We start from the raw sequence: 24,399 nt of genomic DNA on the forward strand, positions 1-24,399 counted from the left end.
AAGGGTTAAGTTGCTTTTGTTGAACCCATCCCCCCAAAAATCCCTGACTCTGAACAGAAATGAAATCACTGCCCGAGGCAGACATCTGGTGTGGAAAATTTTTGCTTGAAGCTGAAGTTTGGCAACATGGGAAGCGATAGGAAAATAGGATCCTTTCAGAGGAAGTGTTAAGCAACCAGTACCTAGCATATAAACACAAATTCCCAGCACAATTCCCAAATTGCTCTTCTGCAGGGGAGCACAAGGGAGCTATTAGGAGACAAGGAATTAGCTACAGTTAATAAGATGCAATTATTTCTCTCAAAAACGTTTGCAAGGAAGGATGGTTCCCAGCAAGTCCTGTTCTGCCTTCCTATCACACAGCAGTTAATTAAAAACTTAAGCTTTGTGCTCACCTGTGTGCTTCCAGCATGGTGAGCAGCTTGGGCAGCTTAGGAAATTGCTCCATCTTAAAGGACAATTCCTTTCCACAAACAAGGAGTAGCTCGAACATCTCAGCCACTGAGCACTTGGGGCTCTTTGGGTAACCTTGGCCATGGCATGACATGCCCAGTGGCCACCAAATGTCTGGGAGGAAATGCAGCAGAGGTGTTCCCAAGGGCTTGGACAACTCCACTGAAACTGGGAGCTTTCCTTAAAGCCTAACATTTAATTCAAACGATTTTAACAGTTTGTCATTCTTAAAAAGTATATGATGTGATAAGCTCTCTTCTTTCATTTCTTTCTTTAATTCAAGTCCCAAGTGAAACCAGAATTTTACTCTTATTTAAGACTTTTTTTGTTTTATATTGCAATTTATTGATCAAGTGATCAACAGCTAATTTGATTTTTAGCACGTAGCATTTCTCTGTGCATGTAAACAGAGAAAAAGAGAAAATATTTGTATATAGACCTTGTTCTAGATCTCCATTTTATTGGCAGATCTTGCACATTATCCAGGCATACTATTATCTTACACAGCAGTGTATCTGATTTTCTTTCAGAATTCTTCACAGTGTGCTTATCAGAAATCTGCTGGCTTTAGTGATGTCAGAAGTTCTGTCCCACCCTTCAGATTAATCAATTGTCCAGAATACAGCAGAGATGAACACCTTAGGATGTGGGGACTTGCCAGAGAAAGACATAAATTGTGGACTTGTTTAGATATGCTTAACTCTTCATTTAGAAAGAAAAAGGTGCCATGCCCTGATTTCTGTCCCCACAGGAAGAATGCAGTGGAGGTGGAGCTGACCAAGTGCAAGATCGACATGATGTCCCTCAACAGCCAACTCCTGGATGCCATCCAGCAGAAGGTGAACCTCTCGCAGCAGCTGGAGGCCTGGCAGGTGAGCACCTCGGCAGGGTGGGGGCCGAGGGACACATGACCCCAGGGCCACCTGTGGGGGAGTGTCCCCCTCCCTGTGGGTGTGTCGTGTCCTCTGCCTGAGCATCCATGGATTGGGTGTTTGGGGGTGCTGGGTTTGGCTCTGCAGGAGCCAGCGATGCCGTGGGGTGCAGGGGGGAGCTGCCCCTCCCTGCTCTGAGCCTTTTGGCTGTGAGCTGCTAATTCTACAGCTCTAAACACTCATTTAAAATGGAGAAGCAGACTGTGCCTCCTGGCAGAATGGGAAATGTGCACGTTGCTCTGCATGGGGTGTGGAGGAGTCCGTGCAGGAGGTGTCCCTAGGCAGACACACCTTGGGTATGTGTGGGCACAGCATGTCTGTGCATTTCCATGATGGAGCAGAAAGATGGGAGAACGAGGTTGTGCTGATTGTTGGTGCACTGTTTTCATCAACTCCGAAGATCCATCAAGAAGGAGGAGCTAAAATTCCAGTTCTTCACCAAGGTAAAGAACAAAGTCATGGCAGTTCCACAGCTGCCCTGGAGATGCTCTGCTTGGGGTCAGTGGGGAAAACCCTTGTGAAGGCAGAGAACCCTTGAGAGCAAACAAAGCTGCCTCCTCCCAGAACCAGCACCAAGGGAGGGCTACCTCAGAAAATAAAGCAGACTCAAGAGAAAAGGTCTGTGCCATTTATAGTGATTTGTTGCAGACCATGCAAGACCCCAGCTTTACTAACAACAAGCCTGACCAGTAGAAACCTTTCCCATACAACCTCGCTCCTGTTTCAACTCCACTGTGTTTTCGTTTCTCTCTCTCTCTCTCTCTCTTTTTTTTTTTATTTCCCTTTTCTTTTCTTCTTTCTTTTCTTTTTCCTGCTTACAGTTTGCTTCCTCAGGGCTTTTTACTATCTGGCTCCTTTGGTTTCTGATCTAGTGGCCTTTCTCAGTTCCTGTACCAACAGCTTTAGTCGTACACCCCTCCTGCCTTTGAGGTGAGCTCCCCACACCCACCATCCCCTCTCCATCTGCTGCCACCATCACCCACATCCTTTTCTGCCCTCACCATCATCTGGCAAGAGGGGCCAGTGGGAGTCTCCATCACCCACCAATATTCTGCCCACACCCCCCATCCAGCACCAGCCAGGGGCAGCATCCTGCACCCCATGGTGAGGCTTTACCAGGGCACCACAGGAAAAGCCAGTCTGAGGTGCACATATTATTAACCCTCTCTATCCAAATATTTAGTGTCTGGAAAGCTTCTTGAAAGACAAACTGGGATTTTACTTCTCAGCCTCATTGTCCAGTAAATGACACTCTGTGCTCTGCATAGGAGCTGTCTGGATCCAAGTGCAGTCTGGATGGGTGGTATAAAGTGAAGCCTACTTTGTGCTAGAATAAACCTAGCTTAGAGGTTAAGAACAGGTCCTGTTGCAGTAACACAGCAACCCCAGACCTGCTCCCATCAGCTCTCTGAGCTCAGGCTCAGGCCCACTTCATGGCAGTAAGTTGTCTCCATACTGACCTGAGGTGTTGCTACACAGCAGCAAAATAGTTTCCAGCCACCTCATTTCCCCTCAACAGCATCTCAGCCACAGAGGCACAAAACAAGTTGGGTGATTTATGTATTTTGGGGACTGTTTTGCAAAGGGGTTTGCAGCAAGTTTCTGATAAAATAGGATAAAAGTCTCTGCTTTAGCTGGGCGTAATTGGATGCTTTAATCTGGTAACATTTTGCTCTTACACACTTCTAGTCTGGATTTCACCAAGGGCTGTCAGCAAGATTGCAGTGTTCTCTAAGGACATAATCATACAAGTTATAAAATAGGACTCAAGCAAAAAAACCTCCCCATGCAAGTGCTTCACTCTCTGACTCACACATCTGACAGACCCCAATGCAGTGTACTCTCAATAGTGCATACTGTATTTATATATATATAAATATATATGATATTTTGGTGTATGTGTATATATATATAAATATACATGTAAATCATTCTCATCCCTTGTTGTATGGTTGATCAAGGACACAGATCTGCCATGCAGGAGCCTGGGTACCTACTTCATTTAGCAGAAGAGGTGCCTTCAAAATCCAAGTGCTGTACATTTTCACATGGCAGCTTCAGCTCTGGAAACCTGTCTCACTGATATTTCATACTGATGTTCACCTCAACCTCTTCAACTCTCCCTCTGCCTTTCCTCTCTCCAGCCCTGCTCTAAAAAGACCCAAATCTTCCCCAGTCTGTGTAGCTCTGCACCCTCCTGCTCCCACAGGGGAAATCCTCATCCTAAATTCAGGTCCAGGTCATGGCTATCAATCCCTTTCCCTGCAGAAAACACTGCAACAAGAGATTAGCCATTATTAAGTTTCCAGTCCCAGCTGGCTGATGGGCAGTGGCAGCACCTTCCCTTCAGTCCTGTGCTGAATGAACAGCACTTCCACCACTCCAGCCCATCCAGAGTATCCTCATTCTCACCAGACAGTGTCCTCAGCCCTAATCAGGGACCAAACCACCCAAGAACAGTTGATTCCTCTGTGGGGTTAGTTTGTGTACACACATTTTCACTAAGCTGTGGTTTAAGTATGCAATTATAGGAGAAGCAATCGATCTGAAAGTTTAAAATCTGTAAAATTTATAGCCAGGTTTTCAAGGAACAAGTTAGCACATCATTAGTGGCAATGGAACTGGGTAATTATTTTGTATAAAGCAGCTTCACTGTGGGGCAAACATGGATGGAATCAGAGCATTTCTGGTACATCTGAAAAGTCACAGTTCATAGTGAGCTGTCAGTCAGAGCTGCCACTGCTGTGCTGGCTCTAGGGGAAGGAGTGGGGGTCTAAGGGACGAGCTCAGTTCTGTTTGGTGAGTCTGGTGCAAAGCCCAGAAAGGATCTGGTGGGCCCACACCTGTCCCAGCCTCTCGGCACCTTCCCCAAAGAAGCCCCAGTGACAGTGGCCATGCAGCAGCTCTGCCACCCCTGCCTGTCCACTTGGTGTGCAGACAGACCTGCTCAGCACAGATCTCTGTCCTTCTGGCCTTTGCTTTCAGCTGCATTTGTTCTTCTTATTCATTTTTCCCCCAAAGGGGAGAAATGTCTGCAAGCTGCAGACAGCAGAGAAACACAGCTTAGGAGTGGCACAGAGTCCCAAGCAGGCACAGGGCTCCTGTGCGAGACCACCTGAGCAATTTATCCCTCACAGTTGTGTGGTTGATCTTCCTCACTCCCTGAAAAGCCTCACGGCAGCAGGCACAGCTGAGCCCGCTGTCAGGTGGGGACACAGACCTGTTCCTGCTCCCGTCATCCCTGCTCCATCTCATCACTGCACGTTTCATACCCATTTCAGCCGCCCCCACGCGAGCTCCCCTCGAGCAGCAGCTGCCACTAACGCCCCTGTCGTCTCCCTCTGCTGCAGGATGACATGCACAGGGTCATTGACCAGCAGCTGATGGACAAACACCCGAAGGAATGGAGCCAGCTTGCTTATTCCTTCTCCAGTGGCTCCGGCGCCAAGCGGAGTGCCAGGCCCTCCCCCGCGCTCAGGCCGGAGCAGCAGGGGGACGAGCCCGGCGGGGCTGAAGGAAACCGTCTCTTCTCCTTTTTCAAGAAAAATTAATTTGAAAAAGAGAAAATTCTCCAGCCATTCCTGCTTCAAGATGGGGAGTGGGGCAGCTGCCCAGCTTGCTGATGGACCCAGTCTGATCCATTGAGTAAAAAAGAAGGGGGCAAAGGAGTTAACCCTTGAGACTCTGCACTATTTACACCGCACCTGGTCTGAACCAAATGTTTACATGAATTGGAGATTTGCAAATTGACAATGTGATTCTAGTAGAAAGAAACTTTTCTTACCCTGTGAGTGAAGTGATAAACTTCAGGGTATATTGTAGGCGCTTTGACACAGTCCAGTTTCTGCTGTGAAGAATCCTCTGATTGTCTTAAAAGCATTCTTGTGCTGGAGAAGGAAATAAGCAGCCCCAAGACAGAGCGGTGCAGGGGATTAAGAACTGCTGTCACAGTGAGCACAGGGGGAAGAAGAGGGCTGAATGCAAGACGACAGAGGGGAGCCATTTGTACCACCCTGGCAGCTGCGACATCCTTCATCCATCCCACTGAGACTGGAGTCACTCTGGCCCCAGCAGTACCATGTTTTGACAAATGTAGCTTTCTCTGTGGTGGAAGTTGAGTCCTCACTGCAGATCCTGCCTGGGCACCATCTCCCCTGGAGCTCTGCGTGGCTGTTCACCCTCGCTGGGATCCAGGCTCCTCGCAGCTCAGGGCAGGGGACAGATAGGTGGTGTCACTGTCCTCTCCAGCTCCTTTCTGTTACAGAGGTAAGAGTTGCAGGCTGTAGCTACACAGATTTCTCCCTGACCATGGAGACTGACCATCTACAAGAGATTACAGACTGGATAAAAGTTGTGCATGTTCAGTCCTGGGGCATCTGCTGTTCCTCCAGTGGCCAAAAGTAGTTTGGGAGCTTCAACAAGTCACACGCCTCTCCCCAAAGCCATACACATCTCCCAAACAGAGAAAACTCATTTTAACTGGATAGACCCCCAAAAGCCTAACTAATAATTCACTGAAAGCCTACTCCCAATGATGTCAGTCAGTCTTTGACACTGGGTTGGCAGACTGGATCCTCAGAAAGCACACTGGCATCTGCCTTCACTGAAGCCAAAGGCCATCAGGGTGTTACAAAGCTCTGGAAAGCCTGCAGGTTACTCTGCCCTATGCAGTAACATTGGCTATGGCCTGACAGAAAGGAGTGTTTGTCCCTGTCTGTGGGTCAGTTGCTACTCAGCCCTTTGGTGAGCAGGTAGCCAAAGGTCCTTTTGATCAAAGATGACCAGAGCCTGCTTTGCACGACTTGATGAACAAGAAGGAAGGTGGCTTTTTTCGTGTATGCACACAGCAGTGCTGGAAATCCTGCAATACTCAAGTAGGGACCTTCCCTCCTCACTGGATGGGCACTTTACAGCTCTTCTCCTTTGTCAGTCTACCATCATAAGCCAGTGAGGAGCACCAGGCTCAGTTCAGAGATGTCCTGCTGCTGTCATGCAATTTTCACACATTCTCCCAGCTCATGATACCCACGGGCCCCAGTTTGTTTTCTGCTGCTCTAAAGAGGCCACCACCTACACTGTCCCACAGCAGACAGAGCTGGGTGCACCTTCAGCTCTGCCCTGCTCAGCAACTTTGGTGCTAACACACCATCCCACGGGGAGCTGCTGTCTCTGCTCACTACTTACAGGAACAAGCTTTCTGCTAGAATAGGTACCAAACTCCTTCTGAACAGCAGATAAGAGGCTGGTGGCTTGGGTTTTAGTATTATTAAGCTTACCTGTGGGATAGAACATCCATAATACCTCAGTACAAATATCCTTTCTGCCTAGGAAGATTTGAGCATTCCCGTGTTTCCTTATTAGCATGAAACCACCACACTGGTATGAAATCATCTTGCACTAAGCACAGGGTTGCAAGGAGCAGAGTCCTCTGAGATTTGCAATGATAGTGAAGAGCTGGGTGGTAAAACCCATCTACATGAAAGCAATGAACCCTGGAGTGCAGAGCCTGCTTCGGGAAATACTTGGGCAAAGCCCCACCAAAAACAGCTTGGGGAAAGGAATCAGGAACCTCACAGGCAGGGAAGGAAACTGAACCTTGGCCTCTCCATTCTAAGCAATGCTCAGCTGTTGAGTATCTGCTTGTAGCCACTTGTGCGAGGGGAAGGGCTGCAGTGCAGTGCTCAGTCCTCATCCTCCCATCCTGCCTGTGCTGTGACTCTGGATGGGGCAGGGACACCAGGCACATGCTCAGCACCTCCTGCTGCCAGGACTGTCACACCCACATGCGTTACCCCAAGTGCTGATACTGCAGAACCAGGCGTGGCTGCGTGGATGCCAGTGGCACCTGTGACACAGTGACACCTGTGACACAGTGACACCTGTGACACAGTGACACCTGTGAACACTGAAAACAATGCTCTATCAGGAGAGCCACGTGAACATCTCGGTCCTCGGGGACCTTTCTTCTGCTGTCAGTTGTCATTTCCCAGACCCCACCAACTCTATTCAAGCCACGTGCCCAGCAGTTGTGTGGGACTCTACCCCAGTGAGGGAGGATGGATGGATGGATGGATGATGGATGGATGATGGATGGATGGATGGATGGATGGATGGATGGATGGATGATGGATGGATGATGGATGGATGCATGGATGGATGCATGGATGGATGCATGGATGGATGCATGGATGGATGCATGGACGGATGGGTGCACGGGTGCACGCATGGCTGGATGGATGCGTGGATGGATGCATGGATGCAATCCTAAGGCAAGAGCCTTAACTTACCCCATGAAGATGCAGTAATGAGATGAAGAAAGGTGCCTTCTGCTATGTTTGCTGAGGAAAGTGACTCAATCAGTTGTAAGGGTAGGCACAGCACATCTCTTCATTTATGGAGAATCCTTAATCCCACTGCAATTTTATTTATTTAACAAGAGTGACAGAAGAGATTGCAAGAGGAAAGTCAGCATGTTCTAAGGTGCCAGTTGGGTATAGTTTCTTCAAACAAGCCCCTTCACCCTAAAGACTTAGTTGCACTACTAAACCCAGAGATACAAGAGAGCTGGGTGTAATGAACCGGACAACACACCAAAGGAGACCTTGTGCTGAGCTGCTACTCCACAGGAACAGAAACTGCCTTAACACAGCAGCTAGGTTTTGTCTTGTCTTGAAAAACCTTGTGCAGTCCTTCACACCCATTTGTCACGTGTTTTAACAAGGTCTTCACCCTGTGCTGTCATTAACACACTCACCTCCATCCTGTCATGGCCAGGAGCCCAGAATCAGCCTTGCAGTGCTGGTTAGAAGACACTTCACTTGTGGTACTTGACTCTTCCAGGACACACACGGTGCAAAGGAAACATCAGCTCCAGGGAATGAGATGGAGGAAGCACATTAATCCAGCAGGTACTCAGCATCCCAAAGGAGTGGGATTAGCAGCTCTAAACACAACCCTCAGCCTTGCTTTCGACATAATGGTAAATAAAACAGTAGGGCTGCACAGTCACTGTTCAAATATTGCACAGAGAAGAGATGCCTGCTGAGATTAAGGTTACAAAGGACTTTCCCACAAGTAACAGGTGACTTGTTTGGGCAAATGTTTATTATGCCAGCCTGAGAGGAAAGGGATCAGTCTCCCCTTCCTCAAGTCTGCAAGGAAGCAACTGTAAACAAGGAACAAATGTAAATGAAAGGCAAGTCACTAGCACTTTATCTTCATACAAACTTAGATCAGCAACTTGCCCTGGAGATGAAAATAAATCAAAAAGTTACTGACAACAGAATCATTTTGCACAGAGAGCAGAAAGTGAGGCTGCGGGCAGGGCCACATGCACTTGTCCTACTTAGAATGGTGAATTCCAGATAAGCCTCTCCATCAGGCAAACTCTCTACTCCCCACTCAGCTATAAAAAGCAAGATTGTTTGAACCAAAAAGCCAAGAAAGGAAGTGTCTGGGTGCTGCAGCAATGATTCCCTTGGATTGAGAGGGAAAAAGCACACAGCAGGGACAAGCAGAAAGAATGTACCTATAGATATGTACATATACCACAGTGCTGTAATTTTTGTATGTAGCAGTCATGTAAATAAATGTATGGTTTTTATATGATACATATTATAAAAATCTATAAAGGCATATTTTTAGTAAAAACAATGCTCTACTTCTTTTGTAAATAGTTCTCTTCAGAATAAAACAGATCATTTATATGATACCGTCTCAGCTCTCACCACTTTACTGTGCCCAGCTGCAAAACAAGCTCATTTTTTGAACTGCCATTTAACACCCAACAGCATCTTTGGTGCTGCATCATCCCATGAAATTCAGCGACGTAGAGCCCCTGTGTGTGCTCAGGAGAGAAGGGGCCAGGGCAAAAACATCTGAAACATTTTTATCTCTTGGTGCACAGGAAAACCTACAGGTGAGTAAATCACTCCACCTTCCAGCTGTGTCCTTTACAGGCCTTGGTAAGGAGGCAGACTCCAACTGGAAGGAGTTTAGGCACCAACACAGACAGTGACAGACCCACAGCTGGCAGCAGCTGCAGCTCAGACCACTCACACGTCCCCAGGAGTCCCTTCCACCTCCTCCTCCCAGAAGGGCACAGACAGAACAAAGGCACCTTCCCAGAGCAGGTTTCCATCAGCTCCCCTGGAGCAGCCTGGGCAGGGCAAGGGGATGCTGAGGGCACAGCCACGGCTGCAGTTCCTGCACTGATTAATTTAACACACATTAATTTCCCAGGAAAGTGAGAAGAGACTCGATGCTTTTAGTCATCTGGGGAAGAGAAGCTTGCAAAGCTCACTCAATACTTTTTGTTGAGCAGGAAGACAAAAGATTACAGCACAATCACAGGCACCTCACTTCACACAGAAATAAGTTACCCATTCCACCTTGCTCTTTCATTCAAACTAAAACAGCAACTAAACATTTGAAAGCATTAATTATGGTTTTCTTAATATCCCCTTTCAGGAAATAACCCTTTACACACAGCAGCAGAGCTCACCCCTGGCTTGCCACCCTCCACCTCGAGGTGCTGGACAGCAGAGGAAACAGAGCCTCAAAAAAAGATTTGGCAGCTTGTAACCTTTATTTTTAGTTTTTTAAAATTATTTAAAAAGCATAATTAGAAACTTTCATTACAGAAATAATCCTAGCAAACCAGTTAGACATTCCATTGCTCAACATTTAGGAAACTTCACATCAGCACCACTAGAGAAACAGTCCCCACCCCTTCCAATTGAACAGTGATGGCAAGAGCAGAGGTAACTGCTCCTTTACAGCCAGCTCTGGGGAAAACAAGAAAGAAATCCCCACTTTAAGCCAGGAACCTAGACCTGGATTGACAAAATTCCAACCAAGGCCACAAAAACCTGGACTCAAAGAGGAACAATTTTTCCATATAAGAGAACACTCCAGGCTTGGGTGCACCATTTCCTCATTTTATTGCATCATTTCCAGTAAATTCAGGCATGTTCTTTATTTCTGCCTATATGAAGTTACTCCCTCCCAGATCTGCACACAGCTACCAACAAGATTCCCCAAGTAACACAGCTGGGCCCCTCCATCTGCAGGGGGAAACCCCCACAGCACAGCTCCAGGGACGGGCCCAGCTCCTCCCAGCACACACCACATTCCACACTGGAGAGCAGACAGGATGGACTGGTGTGACCCAAGCCACCACTTTCCACAGCCACTCAAATCTTACAGTGATCAGAGCTCCCTCCAGCAGCATCATCCCAGCTCACTCCAGTTCTTGGGTTACCAATGCAAGATATGTGAATAAAAGAGATGGGTGAAGGCAGCTGGATACGTATCCCCAGCACCTGAACGGATTAAAAACCCACGTGTTACACATTCATTGTTTGCACTTTGGAAAAACTCTTTAAAGTGATTGATTGTGATGTGATTGTATCATCAGGGCTCTTACCACAACCTGAAAAATCTAAAAAAATGCAGGCAAAATAAGTGACTAAAATTTAGCCTCTCCTGGGGAAAGGGTGAGGGAGAGAAGTGGGCTGATGATTCCAAGCTCACGGACAGGGGTGAATCACATCCTACCAAACTAAGGCCAGCAATTCCATAGGGCCAATTACTGGCACATGGAGTATGTCCACCTTCAAGGCCTTAAAGGAAGTCATATCCTCCATGCCTTTTAAGGTAAAATTATTTTTTTAATATTATTTAGGCAATAATTCAGGTGCTGAGCATGTCCCTTCAGCCCAGACATTTGATATTTTAGTTACACACACGTACACTCTCCACCTTTAACTACATCTATTCAGGTTGAGGAAGTGAGCCCTTGTTTTCCCAGAAAGGCTGACGAGGGCCAGGAAAATGTTGCTGAGCACAGCAAGCCCAGTTTGTTTCCAAGTGTGATCCTCCACCACCACATAACCCAAGCAAGCAAGCTTTCCATTTCTTTGCATTAACAGCAGTCCTCCTTCCTAACAGAAGAATCCCGGGAATGATCCTGCAGCTTTCATATTCAGACATCAATAAGGAGAGCTGGATTTTTTTTCATGCCTTTTCTCTCTCAAAAACAAAAGCTTTGCCACCAAAATTCACATTCAAGTTCAGATTGCCTATTTGTGGACAGGGCAACAAGGAGAAGTTTGGGGTTTTTGGCAGAATCACATGATTTTTGTTCTTGTCAAAAGAAATGGACCCTCACTTAGGACACTGGCAGAACCAGAAGCAGAGGTCAAAGTTGTTAAACTTTGCTTAAAAAAAAAATTTAAAAAAAAATCCCACTTCTGCAGGTCAGTTTGTTTTCCAGTATCTTGATACAAACTACAGGAGAGCACAGGTACAGCTGGGCTGCAGCACAAGGAGGTGAAACCCAAAGATCCAGCCACAAATCTGGATGATGGCAAGCTGAAATTCCAGGCCCCAGCAGCAGCTCCAGCTGCCAGCCCAGGGGCTGGTGAAATGAAACCCCAGGCTCCAGCAGCGACACCTGCAATCCTGGTACCTAGAAAAACACAGCCTGAGCCCCAGGAAAAGCCTGGGACTCCAGAAGAAGCCAGGGACCCCAGGGACACCAGTTGCCAGCCTGGAGCCCAACAGAAATGAAGCTGGAGGCCCCAGGAAGCAGTTGCTGCCAACCTGGGGCCAACTCAAATTAAGAACTTTTAAACTTTTTCTTTAAAAAGATGAACTCTGCAGTCCTTGATTGGTTGACATTAAGAAGGCAGAAGCCAAAGCGACAACAGGGAGGCGAGGCTGGTTAAAGCAATATACATTATATACAAACTTGGGTTAATTAGTCCACTTGGTAGGCAACGTCCTTCTTGTCTACAAGGCGCACTGGAATGAGCAGGGGAGGAGAGGGGGGCAAGATTCCATCCGATACCTTCTTGGCACTGCAGTGGTAAGGTGCCAGCGCCTCTTGATAGAAAACATGGAGAAAAAATAATCTTTAAATAACGGCACAAAACTGAGAAAGTCCTCCCAAAGCCTGCCCCAGTGGAATTGCCCGAGTCTAGCTGGAGGGGCTGATCTGTCTGAGAGCAGAGTCTCTGCAGCAGGGAAGGGGCATTAGCAGCACCTCTTCTTCCTTTTACTGTTCTTCGTTAGCTTCACCACATCGTTCTGTTGCTGCTGTTGCTGCTTTGCTAAGTTTTCTTTCTTTGCTCGCAGGACAAGCTCTGTAATGCAATTAAACATCTGCAAGAGAAACAAGCACACTCAGACCACCACAGAACTCGGGCTGCCTCCTGTGGGGTGCTGCTCCTTGCAAGCCATTCCCCTTTGCTGTATGTTTCAATAATGCTTCAGAGACCTTACCTGGCCTGAGTGGAAATCCAATACCTTTTCCCAGCCCACTCCCAAACTCAACAGTACCTCTTATCCCTTCTTCCAAACCAGTAAATAAAACCAGGGCAGTTTGGTGGCTGAGGCCAGGAGTGAAGCCTGGGCAGTCCTACCTCCTACAAGCATTCTCAAGTCTTTCCTGCCTAATACGTAAGCACTGTAAAGCTACTGAAAATGCAGTGTGGGCTCCTTCATTTTGCTTCCCCAACACTTCCATAAAGAGCCAAATGTCTCTTTTTGACATTTTACCTACTACTTGCAACTCATACAAGAACTTTTTCTTTCTCAATGGGAAGAACGGAAATTTTATTTCTTCCCACACCCCAAATCATTTTATCTCTACTCTTCTGAATATTATATTACCTCTTCCACATTAATATTTTCTTTGGCGCTGGTCTCAAACAATTGGATCTCCATCTGCCCAGCAAATTTATAGGCATCTTCTGTTTCTACCACTTTTCGGTCTGGGTCATCATTCTTATTGCCCACTAAAAAAGGAAAGAGAATAAAAGTCAGTTTGGTATTTCAGCAGGCCAGCCCACTAAATAAGATGCTGTAACTCCCTAATTACCTACCTAGTATCCTGCAGACATCATCACAGTTTTGATTAATTTCATGCAACCACCGTTTTACATTCACAAAAGATTCTGCGCTCGTTACGTCGTAGACAACAATGACCCCATGTGTTCCCCTGTAATACCTGTGGGGCACAAAAGGACAGCAGCTGTTAACTCTAGGTATCACCTTCTCCTCCACTGAGCTTCTACAGGATTCACAACAAATCCTCAAGTTCTGGTAATCAAGTGCCCCTGTTTTCTTTCCACTGAGACTCATGTAGCTCTTTGATATCAGCTTGATCCCAGGCTATTCCTCCAAAGCTACAGAGCTCCCTGCTCATTCGCTCTATACAAATACATTTCCAAGTCCAAAGATTTCTAAAATCTTCCTTGTAGAGGTTTTCAAGACCTTCAAAGATGAATGCTGTCTTCCAGCTACAGGACCAAAGGCACATCCTCTGTACTGGCTGTGATGTGAACCTTGGGGCTGTATAAGCCACATTAAGTTTTTGCAATAATTCTGTTATCTGTGAACGATTACTTACAGACTAAAATTTCAGCAGATCTCCAAATATACTCAACCTTCAGTCACAGTTCTCTCAAGCTCTCAAAAATTTCTGTCTTGTTGAACGACTGTGTTCTGATCACACCTTCCTACTCAACAGATCGACTCCATATGTGCATTCAATGCACTCTGCTACCTTTAGCCATTAAAAATAAGCTTTACTTCAGTATATTCCCATTAGTCTTGGGCAACTGGCACCTCTAAAAGATGATGAGCAAGTCTGATATGCAAGAAAAATATCTGAATTCAGGTTCCAGCATTATCACCTGCACAAAGCTACCCAAGGCAGATACTATGTGCACCATGAAAATGCTAAATAAAAACCCAACAAGCTCTACCTTCTCAGTTTTCAGCTACTACCACAAGGCTACCAGGTACATTCCCTATTGCAAATTAGGCAGCTGTAACCCAAAAAAATAAAAAGTCATTGAAACAGGAAACAGTTAACAGTGAGGTCTTCATCAGGATCCATTTTTTTATATTATGTGTAGCTTTATTCTTTTCCTTATAGTGTCTTCTCTTTTTTCTGATCAACATTAAAATTTTTAATAAATACAAAATTGAGAATTTTCCCTTAAACTGTGACAGCATTCCTAGACCTTGCTGTCTTACCACAAACACTTCTTGCAGTACATCCACTGCACTTCAGAGATGTCCACTGTGATCATTCTGCTCCTCTTTGACTTTTCCAACTCAACAAACACCTTTGAACTTCAAAGCCTTTGACTCTAACCCAAACACACCTTTGAGAAGATCTCAAAGCTTCAGCTCACTTTGCTACTGAAGTGCTTAAGCAAGTCACTGTCTCTTCCCCCCTCCAGCCTCATCCTTCTACAAGAGAAGCCAGCAGCCTCTATGCACCCTCAGACCTGCAGAGAGTCACAGATCACCCCCAGAGTCACACACCTTCCACTCCTGATCCCCCTGCAGCGATAGTCCCTGGGTTCCAGTGCTCCTCTCCATGATGCTCTGCTCCTACTGCCCATCTGGACACTTGCAGAAGACATTCAAATGCTTCTCCCATACCATGTTTTACCAGTGATTTATGTTGTACATTCGCTTCCCTTGGCAAGCACTAACTCAGGTAAGAATTACTTAATTCCAGCCGATAAGAAATCCTGCTCTTTCAAATGATCTAATCCATTTGCAGTCAGTTCTCTCAACAACTTCAAAACTTGCCACAGCACTGCATTTGTGCTTTACTTGATTACAACTCAACTTTGCTCATAACTTGGATCTTTTAGAGGGGAAAAGTACTCCATGGCCTGAATCCACATGTTGCAAAAATAACCCATCCTCTCCTGACACTAGCATGCCCTGCACACTGGTTTTGATGTGATAACATCAGAAAGGGAAAGATCCCCAATCCTACCAACACACTGGATTTCTCTACAGCTGAACAATAAACCAATTCTCTTCAAGCTCTCCAGCATCATCACCTAACAGTCTTTTAATTCAGCAGCCCTCAGACTGACCTACCACTTCCTCCCCAACTGCATTTGCCAAGACAACACTCAGCCCTTAGAGAAGCGCAGTGGTTCAGCTGCACCTACGCAGAGCTGCTTCGTTCTGCTGCGCACACCGAGCCCAGCCTGGCATCCCTGTCAGCCCAACCAGAGGCCCAGTGGAGCATCCTGCTGCTCCTACCTTGCCCACGCACCTACATTTTCTTCTAAGCAAAGCATATGATGTCGGGGAGTGGAAAGCCGGCAGCCTGCGCGTACCGATCCCACTCCTGACACAGCGTCAGCACCGTCGCCTTTTGCTCCTGGGATGGGGGCTGTGGGCTGGACCCTGCAGCACAGACCACCACAGCAATGGGAACCCTGCAGGAGCTTGGAGCTCCTGCCACTGATAGTGCCAACCATCTCATCAGAAATAGCTTCCTTTGTGCAAGACAGCAACCCCTGACTCCTGCTGAGTGCCTACCAGCACACACTGCTTCTATTTTTGGAAGGGAAAATTGTCTGGCACATCGTTCTAGAAAGGTTGCCAACCCCTCATCTACACTAAAATGTCATTTTCTCTATTGGCTGTCATTACCAAGAGAGATAAGCCTGAGAGATAAGACCATGACTACCTGTTATTCTCTAACTCTTAAGTCCCACAGCACACATTTTTTCTCAAAAAGCTGGTCATGCTATTTTCTATCAGTTGTTAGATATGGCTCTGAATCCTAGATAACATTTTAGGCTTAACAATACAGCAAAGCTTCTCCAACCCCAAATGCAGGACAGTACTAGAAAACAAAATCTGATTTATCCTATCTCATACTTCAACTTCCAGAATGATGCAGTGCAGAATTGCTTTTATAACAGGTTGTGGGCTTTGGCGAGTAGAGAACAGATGGGGCTTTTGGCATTCAGGGAGGAGTAGGTGTAAATTTTGTGCTTTTGGCAACCAAGAGGTAGTTCAGACTTTGACACAAGGGAAAGAATGTCTTATCTCCTTCCCATCTACATTTTTGGGGAAATGGAGACCACAGAAATGAGAGCAGAAGAGACCTGAAGTCCTCAATCTGAGCCTCTCAGTCACAGACTGATGCTGGCTGTCCTCTGTGTGGTGGGTGTGTACTCTGCAAACCTCCAAAACCAGCATCTGCTGGTGGAAATACCTTTGTGAAATACATAAGAAAAACATTCTAGACCAGTTATTCATTTTAAGAATAGGTTCATAATGAGGTGAAAGACAACCAAACCTGACTCGTGTATGCCCTTGAATGCTTGGTAATAGCCAACATAGCCCCCATAGAGTTGGAAGAGTTCCCTAGACCCAGGGGCTTTACCTTTAACTTAGATGTGGAAAAGGCTTAAGAAAGCCAACCTTTAAGATAAACACCTTATTGCTTGTTCTACTACTTGAATTAAATTGGGGATTATCCAAACTCAACATGTCCTTCAGCCACCTGCATCCCCCCACATCCCTGAACGCAGCCTGGGGAAACAGGGAACTCATTGGGGAATTCCCTGCTGCAAGAAACCAGGGAGAAAGTTCTCATATTCCCTTCTAGAAATTGCTGCTCAATATTAGCATCTGGAATTAGAACAACCAGATGTTGTTAATTGTTGTACAGTTTCATGGAGCAGCTAAGTCAGATTTAACAGAGACACTGTGTCAGTCCAGTAGGACCCATATGTTATTTTCAGGAAATCACGTAACTGCCAAATGTGAAAGACAGGTCACTGGTTTAATCCCTTCTTTGCTCATATTTTACTACTTTGTAGTGCACATTTCCTTCATTCTTTCATTCATCTACAATTCTAACCATTTCCAGAGACTTCTAATAATCTGATTTCATACTCATCTTTCTTTCAAGTTCTTGGAAGCACATCTATTGTCAGTCAGACCAGTCTTTTAACTACTAGCCTTTAAGTTATATCTGCTTTACAAGACACAGCAATTCTATCATCTCAAAGATCTTATCTCTCTCTCTCAAACATGCCATTCCACAGGAAACCATGGCAGAAGGTCCCTCTGCTATCACTATTCATCCTGAGCTGGCATCTGACAACTATTATGTACAGCTTGAATCCTAAACCCACAGTCCTGAATCAGGACAAAGTAGTCCTGTCTGCAAGAGGAAATCAAGTACAGGGACTGGCTGTTCATGCATTTTAAGTATTCCTGCTAATACAGCTGCGTCCTGGCATGCTAAATCCCTGGTGAATTTAAAGTAAATTGAATTTGGATGACATTCCATGGCAACCAAATTCACACAGATCAGCCTCTCCTCCCAGAAGGCACCAGCTATCCCAGTATTTCCACATTTAACAGACAATAAAACCAGCTGCATTTATACTTCTTAGTCTGAAATTCTGATCTAGCTTCATTTTCTTGAGCTTCTGTAGAATACTCCAGACCAACTTGATTTCTGTTCCTTAACAGTTTTATTCTGCTTTTCAGCTTTTGACTGCAGTCAAGTGAAATCAAACTAGTACAACCTTCAATGTTTCCCAATTTTCCACTATTAACTTCCTACCACCTCTACCATTTTGCAGTTGTAAGTCCACAGAGCAGCACTACCAACCTATTACTGTAATTACCAGATGGGCTCTAATTTCAGGCTTGCTTGCCAGGCTTGGCTCAATATCAATCTGAACTCTGCCTTTCACTGTAAAGGGACTCCCTGACCTACTGTAATACTGAAGGAACACCTTTTATATTCTTAACTTCAGTCTAAACCTCAATCTAGTCAAAGACTAGGCAGACTACTACATTCTGTTGACAGGGCACTCACACTCCACCCATGATTTGATAGCCAAGCCCTTTTTGTAAGAACAAGAAAGGTTACTGGATTTGTCAGTCAGTTTAGGATAAATAAATCAGTTACAGTACTACTTTTCCAGTAAATGAAAAAAGCAAACAAACAAACCAGCTGGAACCATTTCTAAAATTTAACTCCTGTTATCACCTGGTCTTATAGGTGATATAACCAGAACACTAGACAGGCACAGCAAACCAACCTAGCAAGAGGAGCCCTCATCCCACTATAACCAGCATTCCCAAAGTGTTTTTCTCAACACTTCAAATCCACTTGAACACATGAACTCCTCTGCACAGAATTGCAAAAAATGCAGACCTCTTTCCCTGACCATGGAGGATTCTGTAACTACCAGAGCTATGGCAGAAATCCCAAAACATTAGCTCCCCCCAAAGTAAAACATGCCTCACTTGGGTAAAAAGCTATACAAAAGGATGCAGTAGCAAAATTCCAACATGTCACGGCAATAATATTTCAACTTATCTATTTTAATCAAGAGACGAATTTACATAAAACACCGCGCAAAGTCTGATCCCCAGCTACTCCCGTTGACAGAGAGAACCCTCCTTTGCTGGTATTCCCTGCTCAGGGCTGGATACACCATGGCTTTCTCAGCTAGCTGGCATCAGCCCCACGACCCAACGCTCATTAGGAATCTGCAAACAGGAAGGCCATTTGCTGACTCAGCAGTAATCGAGGCTCCCGGACCCGCCTGTCACAGCTGACGGGGCCGCAGCACTGCGCGCCTGCCTCCCCCTCACCACTTCCTTCCCAAAGCTGCCTGCAGCGCTCAAACAAGAAGTGATGTCACACACAGGAACCCTACAAGAGGCAACTGAGGTTTTTTTCAAGCTAAACACTTAAGAAACAATGGAAGTAATCCAGTAATATCCGTATAGGAGTGCAAAGGAAAGGGGAGGCGCACACATCACGTTCAACTTGGCCATTTCTAGTGCTTTAGACATAACACACATGCAACCAATCTCATTATTTTCTGGTCTGAGTAAATTAATCAGCTCATCAGCTGAAAAAGATCGTCCTCTCAAGTAAGAGCCAAAGGAGAAGTGAGTCACGAAAGACCAAGTGAAACACATGGATTATTTCAAGAATTATTTTGGTTAAAACCCAAGGAAACAAAAAGTTCATTTCCAAGCGCACTTTTCAGTCTTCCCGCATGAGCAGTCCATCTTTACTGCAATCAGTTTACAAACACATTTTATTCTTAGTTCCCACCACTGCAGCTCTAGGTGTGGTTTCTTCAGGAACAGGAAAAGCTCTGCACACACTGTTCAAAAGGACAATGAGTTCGAATCTGAATTCCAACCAAGGAAAAGGTTAATATCATGTGGGTGTCTGCTTCAGCAGAACTCCACACAAAGATGGCTGCTAAAGCATTTGTCCTAAAGGAAAACCAGGGATCAGAAATCCTATTCTTCAATCTCCAAGCTGTTCATCAGTTATATGACACTGACAGAGAGTTTGCACTCTGTGCTCTGCAGTGCATTCAATCAGAGGATGAACTTGGACAGGCACAGAAACGAGTTGTCTACTATATGCAGTCTAGTAACTCCAGTTCTACCATTTGGAAAACAGCAGGAGAGGGGTAAGACAAAGCCATCACAGAAATGCATAGAAGGATGAGAAACTGCAATCCCAGTTCCAAACCTTGCCAGAGTATCACCACCACAGTCAGTTCTGACACAGCTGAGACAAGTTTCACTGTACAGACCACACAGCTATCATTAGTTAATCAACTGCAACACTTAAACCCCAACTCTGGACTATGAGATCCAAAGCCAAAGCTACACAGCACAAAGCCTGGTGTTACTCACGTTGATGTAATAGTCCGGAAGCGTTCTTGGCCAGCTGTGTCCCAGATCTGGAGTTTCACCTTCTCTCCATTGATCTCAACTGTCCGGATTTTAAAATCCACTCCAATGGTGGTGATGTAGCTGCCTGGAGGGAAAGCAGGGGTAAGTGAGAACCTAAGTCTTGTTTATTTTGGATGTCCCAAAGCACACTTCTTGAACACTACTTGGCAGCAGCTCTCAGACTGGACAGGAGAACAAGGTTCCCCATATCTGCTTACTGTTTAAAATGCCTTATATCATGCTGATCTGCATAGTTTTAGCTAAAAAAAAGCTAACAGCGTTTTTTTCCTGGACATAAAGCCACTTCTCCCATACTGCCTTTAAAATTAAAAGCTCAGTGTTACAAAATGAAATTATTGTTTTTCTAAACCTTCAATCAAGAATGTGCACCCAAGCATCTCAAGAAATAGTAACCATGAGAGAATTTCACTTGTGAAAATTTTGAGACAACGCTTTGCTCTAAATGCTTGTGCAAACACTTTGAATACAGTCTGTTCTAAGAGTTTCCTCCCAATAAATTGGTTCTATCACAAATATAAGTGGTTTACCACACTACTCAATCAATCTAAATCCCAAATGCTTAATAGGAAGTCTGCAGAGAGTACAGCACAACCTAAACCATCTAAGCTGTTTCTGGAACCACCTCAGTATTTCAATACTCAGGGACTTCCAGGTGCGAGTGAAGATCAGACAGAACGGCCTGTACAGGCTTATACCAAGAGATGCAAAGTTAAAGCATGATGTATTCCCAGCACAGCTATCAGTGGGCACAGATTCCTTACCAACCAGCAGCACTGGAGCAAACCTAAAGCATTTCACTTACTAAAGGAAACAAACTACTCACCTGAGAAGGTATTATCTGCAAAACGCAACAGCAGACTGCTCTTGCCCACACCTACAACAGACAAACACAGCAAATCTTTCAGTACAGGCATCCTGGGGGTCAGGGAATGTTAACACTGTTTTACCTATCCATTGCATAAAAATCAGCACATTATTTAGACCATCCACCTTGACTGCTCATCTTCACGCTCTCCTTGGAGATTTGACCAAGCACAGTCACCCCAAGGCTCAGGATGCTTCTGGTAGCAGAGCAGGGAGGGGGGACTTGTGCCCTCCCTCCTCCAGCCCTCAGCAAACCCTCCAACAGCAGCTTCTGAACTATGGCCAGTTCAAGAGGTCAGAGAAGAATAATAACTAAAAGCAAGTTTACAATCAGTAGGCTTACATCTGCTAGGGAAAGAGCCAAAGCTGAGCGTGTCCTGTGAATTAACAAGGGCTCAGAACACTGCTCTGAATTCAGCACTCTATTGAATTCCACTTGCACATCATGTGTGACGTCAGTAACACCACTGCCTACCTCCCATTCTGTGTGGAATTTGGGCTGCTCTGACAATTACACCAGGGCTTGGTACTACAAAGCTCACATTAGCATGGCCACAGTCTAACAGAAGCCTGAACCAAACAGGAATTGGGAATCACTGTCCTGTATTGCCATCCAAAGCAGCCTTGTTCCACACTGAACAGGGAGGACACACACCTTTCTGAAGCTGTACCTGTTGCCAGAATGTTCCATGCAACATTTCTCTGAATGCTTTGAGTAGCACTTCATCCAGGTTTTCCATAACTGATTGTTTGCACCCTGATCACAGTCTCTTGCAAGGGAACCGTTTTCCACAGTGCTTCAGACAAGAACTGTAAGAAACTCATTCCTGCACACCCACCCAAGGGAATCTGGGTATCCAAATGCCTCTACGCTGTTATCTCTGCATAACATCTCTGCTGTTAATGACCTTTCCTCCCCAAAATAAATCTGCTATGGCATGAATGGGAAATTCAACTTCACCAGGGTAATTATCTATTAAATCTTTTCAGGTAGAAGTTATTCAAGGTAATTATTTTGATGATGTATAACTTGCAAGTTCTTCTTAATAGAAGACCTATGCAAAGGCTATGCAGAACTCTGGCAGTTCTCAGCTCCTGGAATGTGACAACAGCTACCAACAAAAAATAAAATCCAACCTAAAAATCTGCATGATTTCAGTATGACAGGTCTCATTTGCAAAAAGTTCAAATCACCAGCCATCTGGAGAAGCCATGCTCATTTCTCATTGCTACCAAGCTAAGGAGGAAAAGAGGAAAGGAACTAAAAACCACAAAGTTACAGCATGCATATAATCAATACCTCTGAGCTCAAAAAAGGTAGTAGAGCAGTTCCTGTACTTTAACAGAGGACTGGTTACTTAGCAAGAGTTAAAGCTCTGCAAATACCAGTCAATTAAGAAAAAATAAGAAACTAAGAGAAAACAAGAATGTTTCAATAGCAAGTGCTGTGCTTCTTGACCAAGCAGCCTTGGCCTTCAGCTCAGTGAAAGGACAGAAGATGCCGGAACCTGCAGACTTGTCAGACCACAGCAGCATCTCCGAGCTCAGCCAGCCCCGGGCGGTGCTGCAGAGCTGCACATGACACTGCTCTGTCACACTGCCCTCCGCTGCACAAGCTGCACAGCTCCCTCCCAGCATGCTGGCAGCTTCCAGAGACAAGAAACCTCCCGAACTCAGGAAGTTCTAACTGCTCCCAGTGACAACGATCTCACTAAACAAACACTGCCTCTGACCCATACTCTTCACGTGTAGAGAAACCACACTCTTGGTGACCCCACACTTCCCACACAGAGCTGTTTGAAGAGCTGAAGAGAAGGCTTGCAGGGCCCTCAGCTTGTTAAAGACAGCAAAATGAAACAAAACAACAACAACAAAAAAAAAAGGCCTATTGACTTTGTACAATTAAAAGTAAATTTCAGTGTCAGACAAGATTCTAAGACCCATATCTTACTGAATGGTAGAGTGAATTAAAGAAGCAGATGCAAAGCACAGATCATCTGTATTATTTTTAAATATCTGGCACAGCTGAAATCACCAGCAGCTTTTCAAGATGACCTGTTCTAAAAACACACAAACCTACTACCCTCTTGACAGATTTGCATACAGGGGAAAGCAGTCGAGACAGAAGTATCTTATACAGTAACAGTCACTTCCTATTGCAATGAATAAATGTCAATAAACAAGGCAAGCAAACTGTTTTGTGAAAGCAGGGACAAAGCCTTCCTGTTGGGGTTAGCAAAAACAAAACCAAAGAAAAATCAATAGTCAAACTACATAGTGAAATTTAATTACAGCAGAGAACCACAGGCAGCCTGACAATTCTCACAACACCCCTTTCACTGGATACACTATAGGGATTTTGCTCAAGAAGACTAAGCTGAGAAAATTTATTTAATTGTTTAAAATGAGAAGTCTTCCTCACAGTTTTCACCATCCTGTTTATCTTGCCTGAACAGTTTTGGAACTCATCAGCAAGCAACAGAGTTACTGCTCAACTCAGAAAGCAGCATTTGGTTGTAATAATCCGCAGGCTCCCAGAGCTGCCTGGGGTTTAAGCTGCTCTGAAGCTGCTGTCCTGTCTCCCTCCTTAGATCCCTTCATGCAGACACCGTTCAGTGTAGAATAAAACATTTTTTACATGAGGCTAAAGCTCTTGAAGGTGACAATTGCCAAGATCGTGCAACATTACCCTTTCATCCAAGAGCTGTGCCTTGCTGCATGCCGGGACCTGCCGCCCCACGGACCACACCTCTGTTAAAGAAGAGGGTGGATGCACCCTTCTCCAGTTTATGGAAATTCAGCTGTAAGCTGCTGGAGTGCTACCAACACCGAGCTGCACCGACGGCAGGAATCTTCCTCAATTCTTATATACCCAGACCAAAGCACCAGACACTGGCACAGTTCACACGCTCAGCCCTCCAGAAGTTTCTGAGGTTGCTGCAGAAGTATTTAAAGGTCTATTTTCAAAAAAAACCCTCAAACGACGCCTTTATCTCCTATTTTTAGCTATCGCATCCTACACTATAATGAGTATACAAAGCTACCAGCTCTGCCAGGACTTATAAAATCAGAATTTAAAAAAAAATAAGAACTCTAGAACTAAGACTTCAGGCTGAAGCGAAGAAAAAGTCTTAAGGAATACTTAAGATAATAATGACTGTTAAAACGTACTAGCTGCCACACAGGCAACAACAGTCCTTAGGGCAGCCAGCCCTTCCCATCGATCCCTAAACTGCCTGTCACAGGGAAAGGGAATTCCCTCCTCATCCCAGCAAGAGATTAGTGGGCGCCGTCAAAACACGCGCTCGCCAGGGTTGATGCCGGCAGCACTACCGGTGCCGTCCTGACTTCTACGTGTCTGCTTTTTCCCAAACCCAGCCAAGCTATTTACCATAATATCCTGTGGTAGCCAGTTCCGCAGGTTTATCAGATGAACCCTCCCGAAGCCCAAGCGAACGCACCCCGCCATTCACACACAGCGCGGGCTCCCGGCTCAGCCCCGCGCCGCGCACGGGCAGCACAACGCCGCGGGTGCCCGGGCGGAGGAGGCCGCCCCTCCCCG

The 24,399-nt window shown here is 45.5% G+C and overlaps 2 protein-coding genes across 3 annotated transcripts in view; one reads left to right on the plus strand and one right to left on the minus strand.

Annotated features, from left to right (window-relative positions):
• BICDL1 (BICD family like cargo adaptor 1) overlaps positions 1-7,511 on the plus strand; it is a 47,588-nt gene extending 40,077 nt beyond the window's left edge. For both annotated transcript variants that reach the window (XM_015644321.2, XM_019008399.1), the window contains 2 exons: positions 1,205-1,325; positions 4,736-7,511. In XM_015644321.2, coding sequence (XP_015499807.1) covers positions 1,205-1,325; positions 4,736-4,936 — 322 coding nt within the window. In that variant the 3' untranslated portion in view covers positions 4,937-7,511. The remainder of the gene's footprint in view (positions 1-1,204; positions 1,326-4,735) is intronic.
• A 2,442-nt stretch (positions 7,512-9,953) lies between these two features.
• RAB35 (RAB35, member RAS oncogene family) lies at positions 9,954-24,391 on the minus strand (the record flags this gene model as incomplete). Its single annotated transcript, XM_015643480.1, has 6 exons — positions 9,954-12,551; positions 13,062-13,186; positions 13,274-13,398; positions 19,914-20,037; positions 20,797-20,847; positions 24,229-24,391. Coding segments are annotated over 6 exons (717 nt in total), but the record flags the coding sequence as incomplete, so codon positions are not given.
• Between the last annotated feature and the right edge of the window lie 8 nt (positions 24,392-24,399).

The sequence above is a fragment of the Parus major genome, chromosome 15 (assembly GCF_001522545.3).
Source record: "Parus major isolate Abel chromosome 15, Parus_major1.1, whole genome shotgun sequence".
Taxonomy (NCBI): Eukaryota; Metazoa; Chordata; class Aves; order Passeriformes; family Paridae; genus Parus; species Parus major.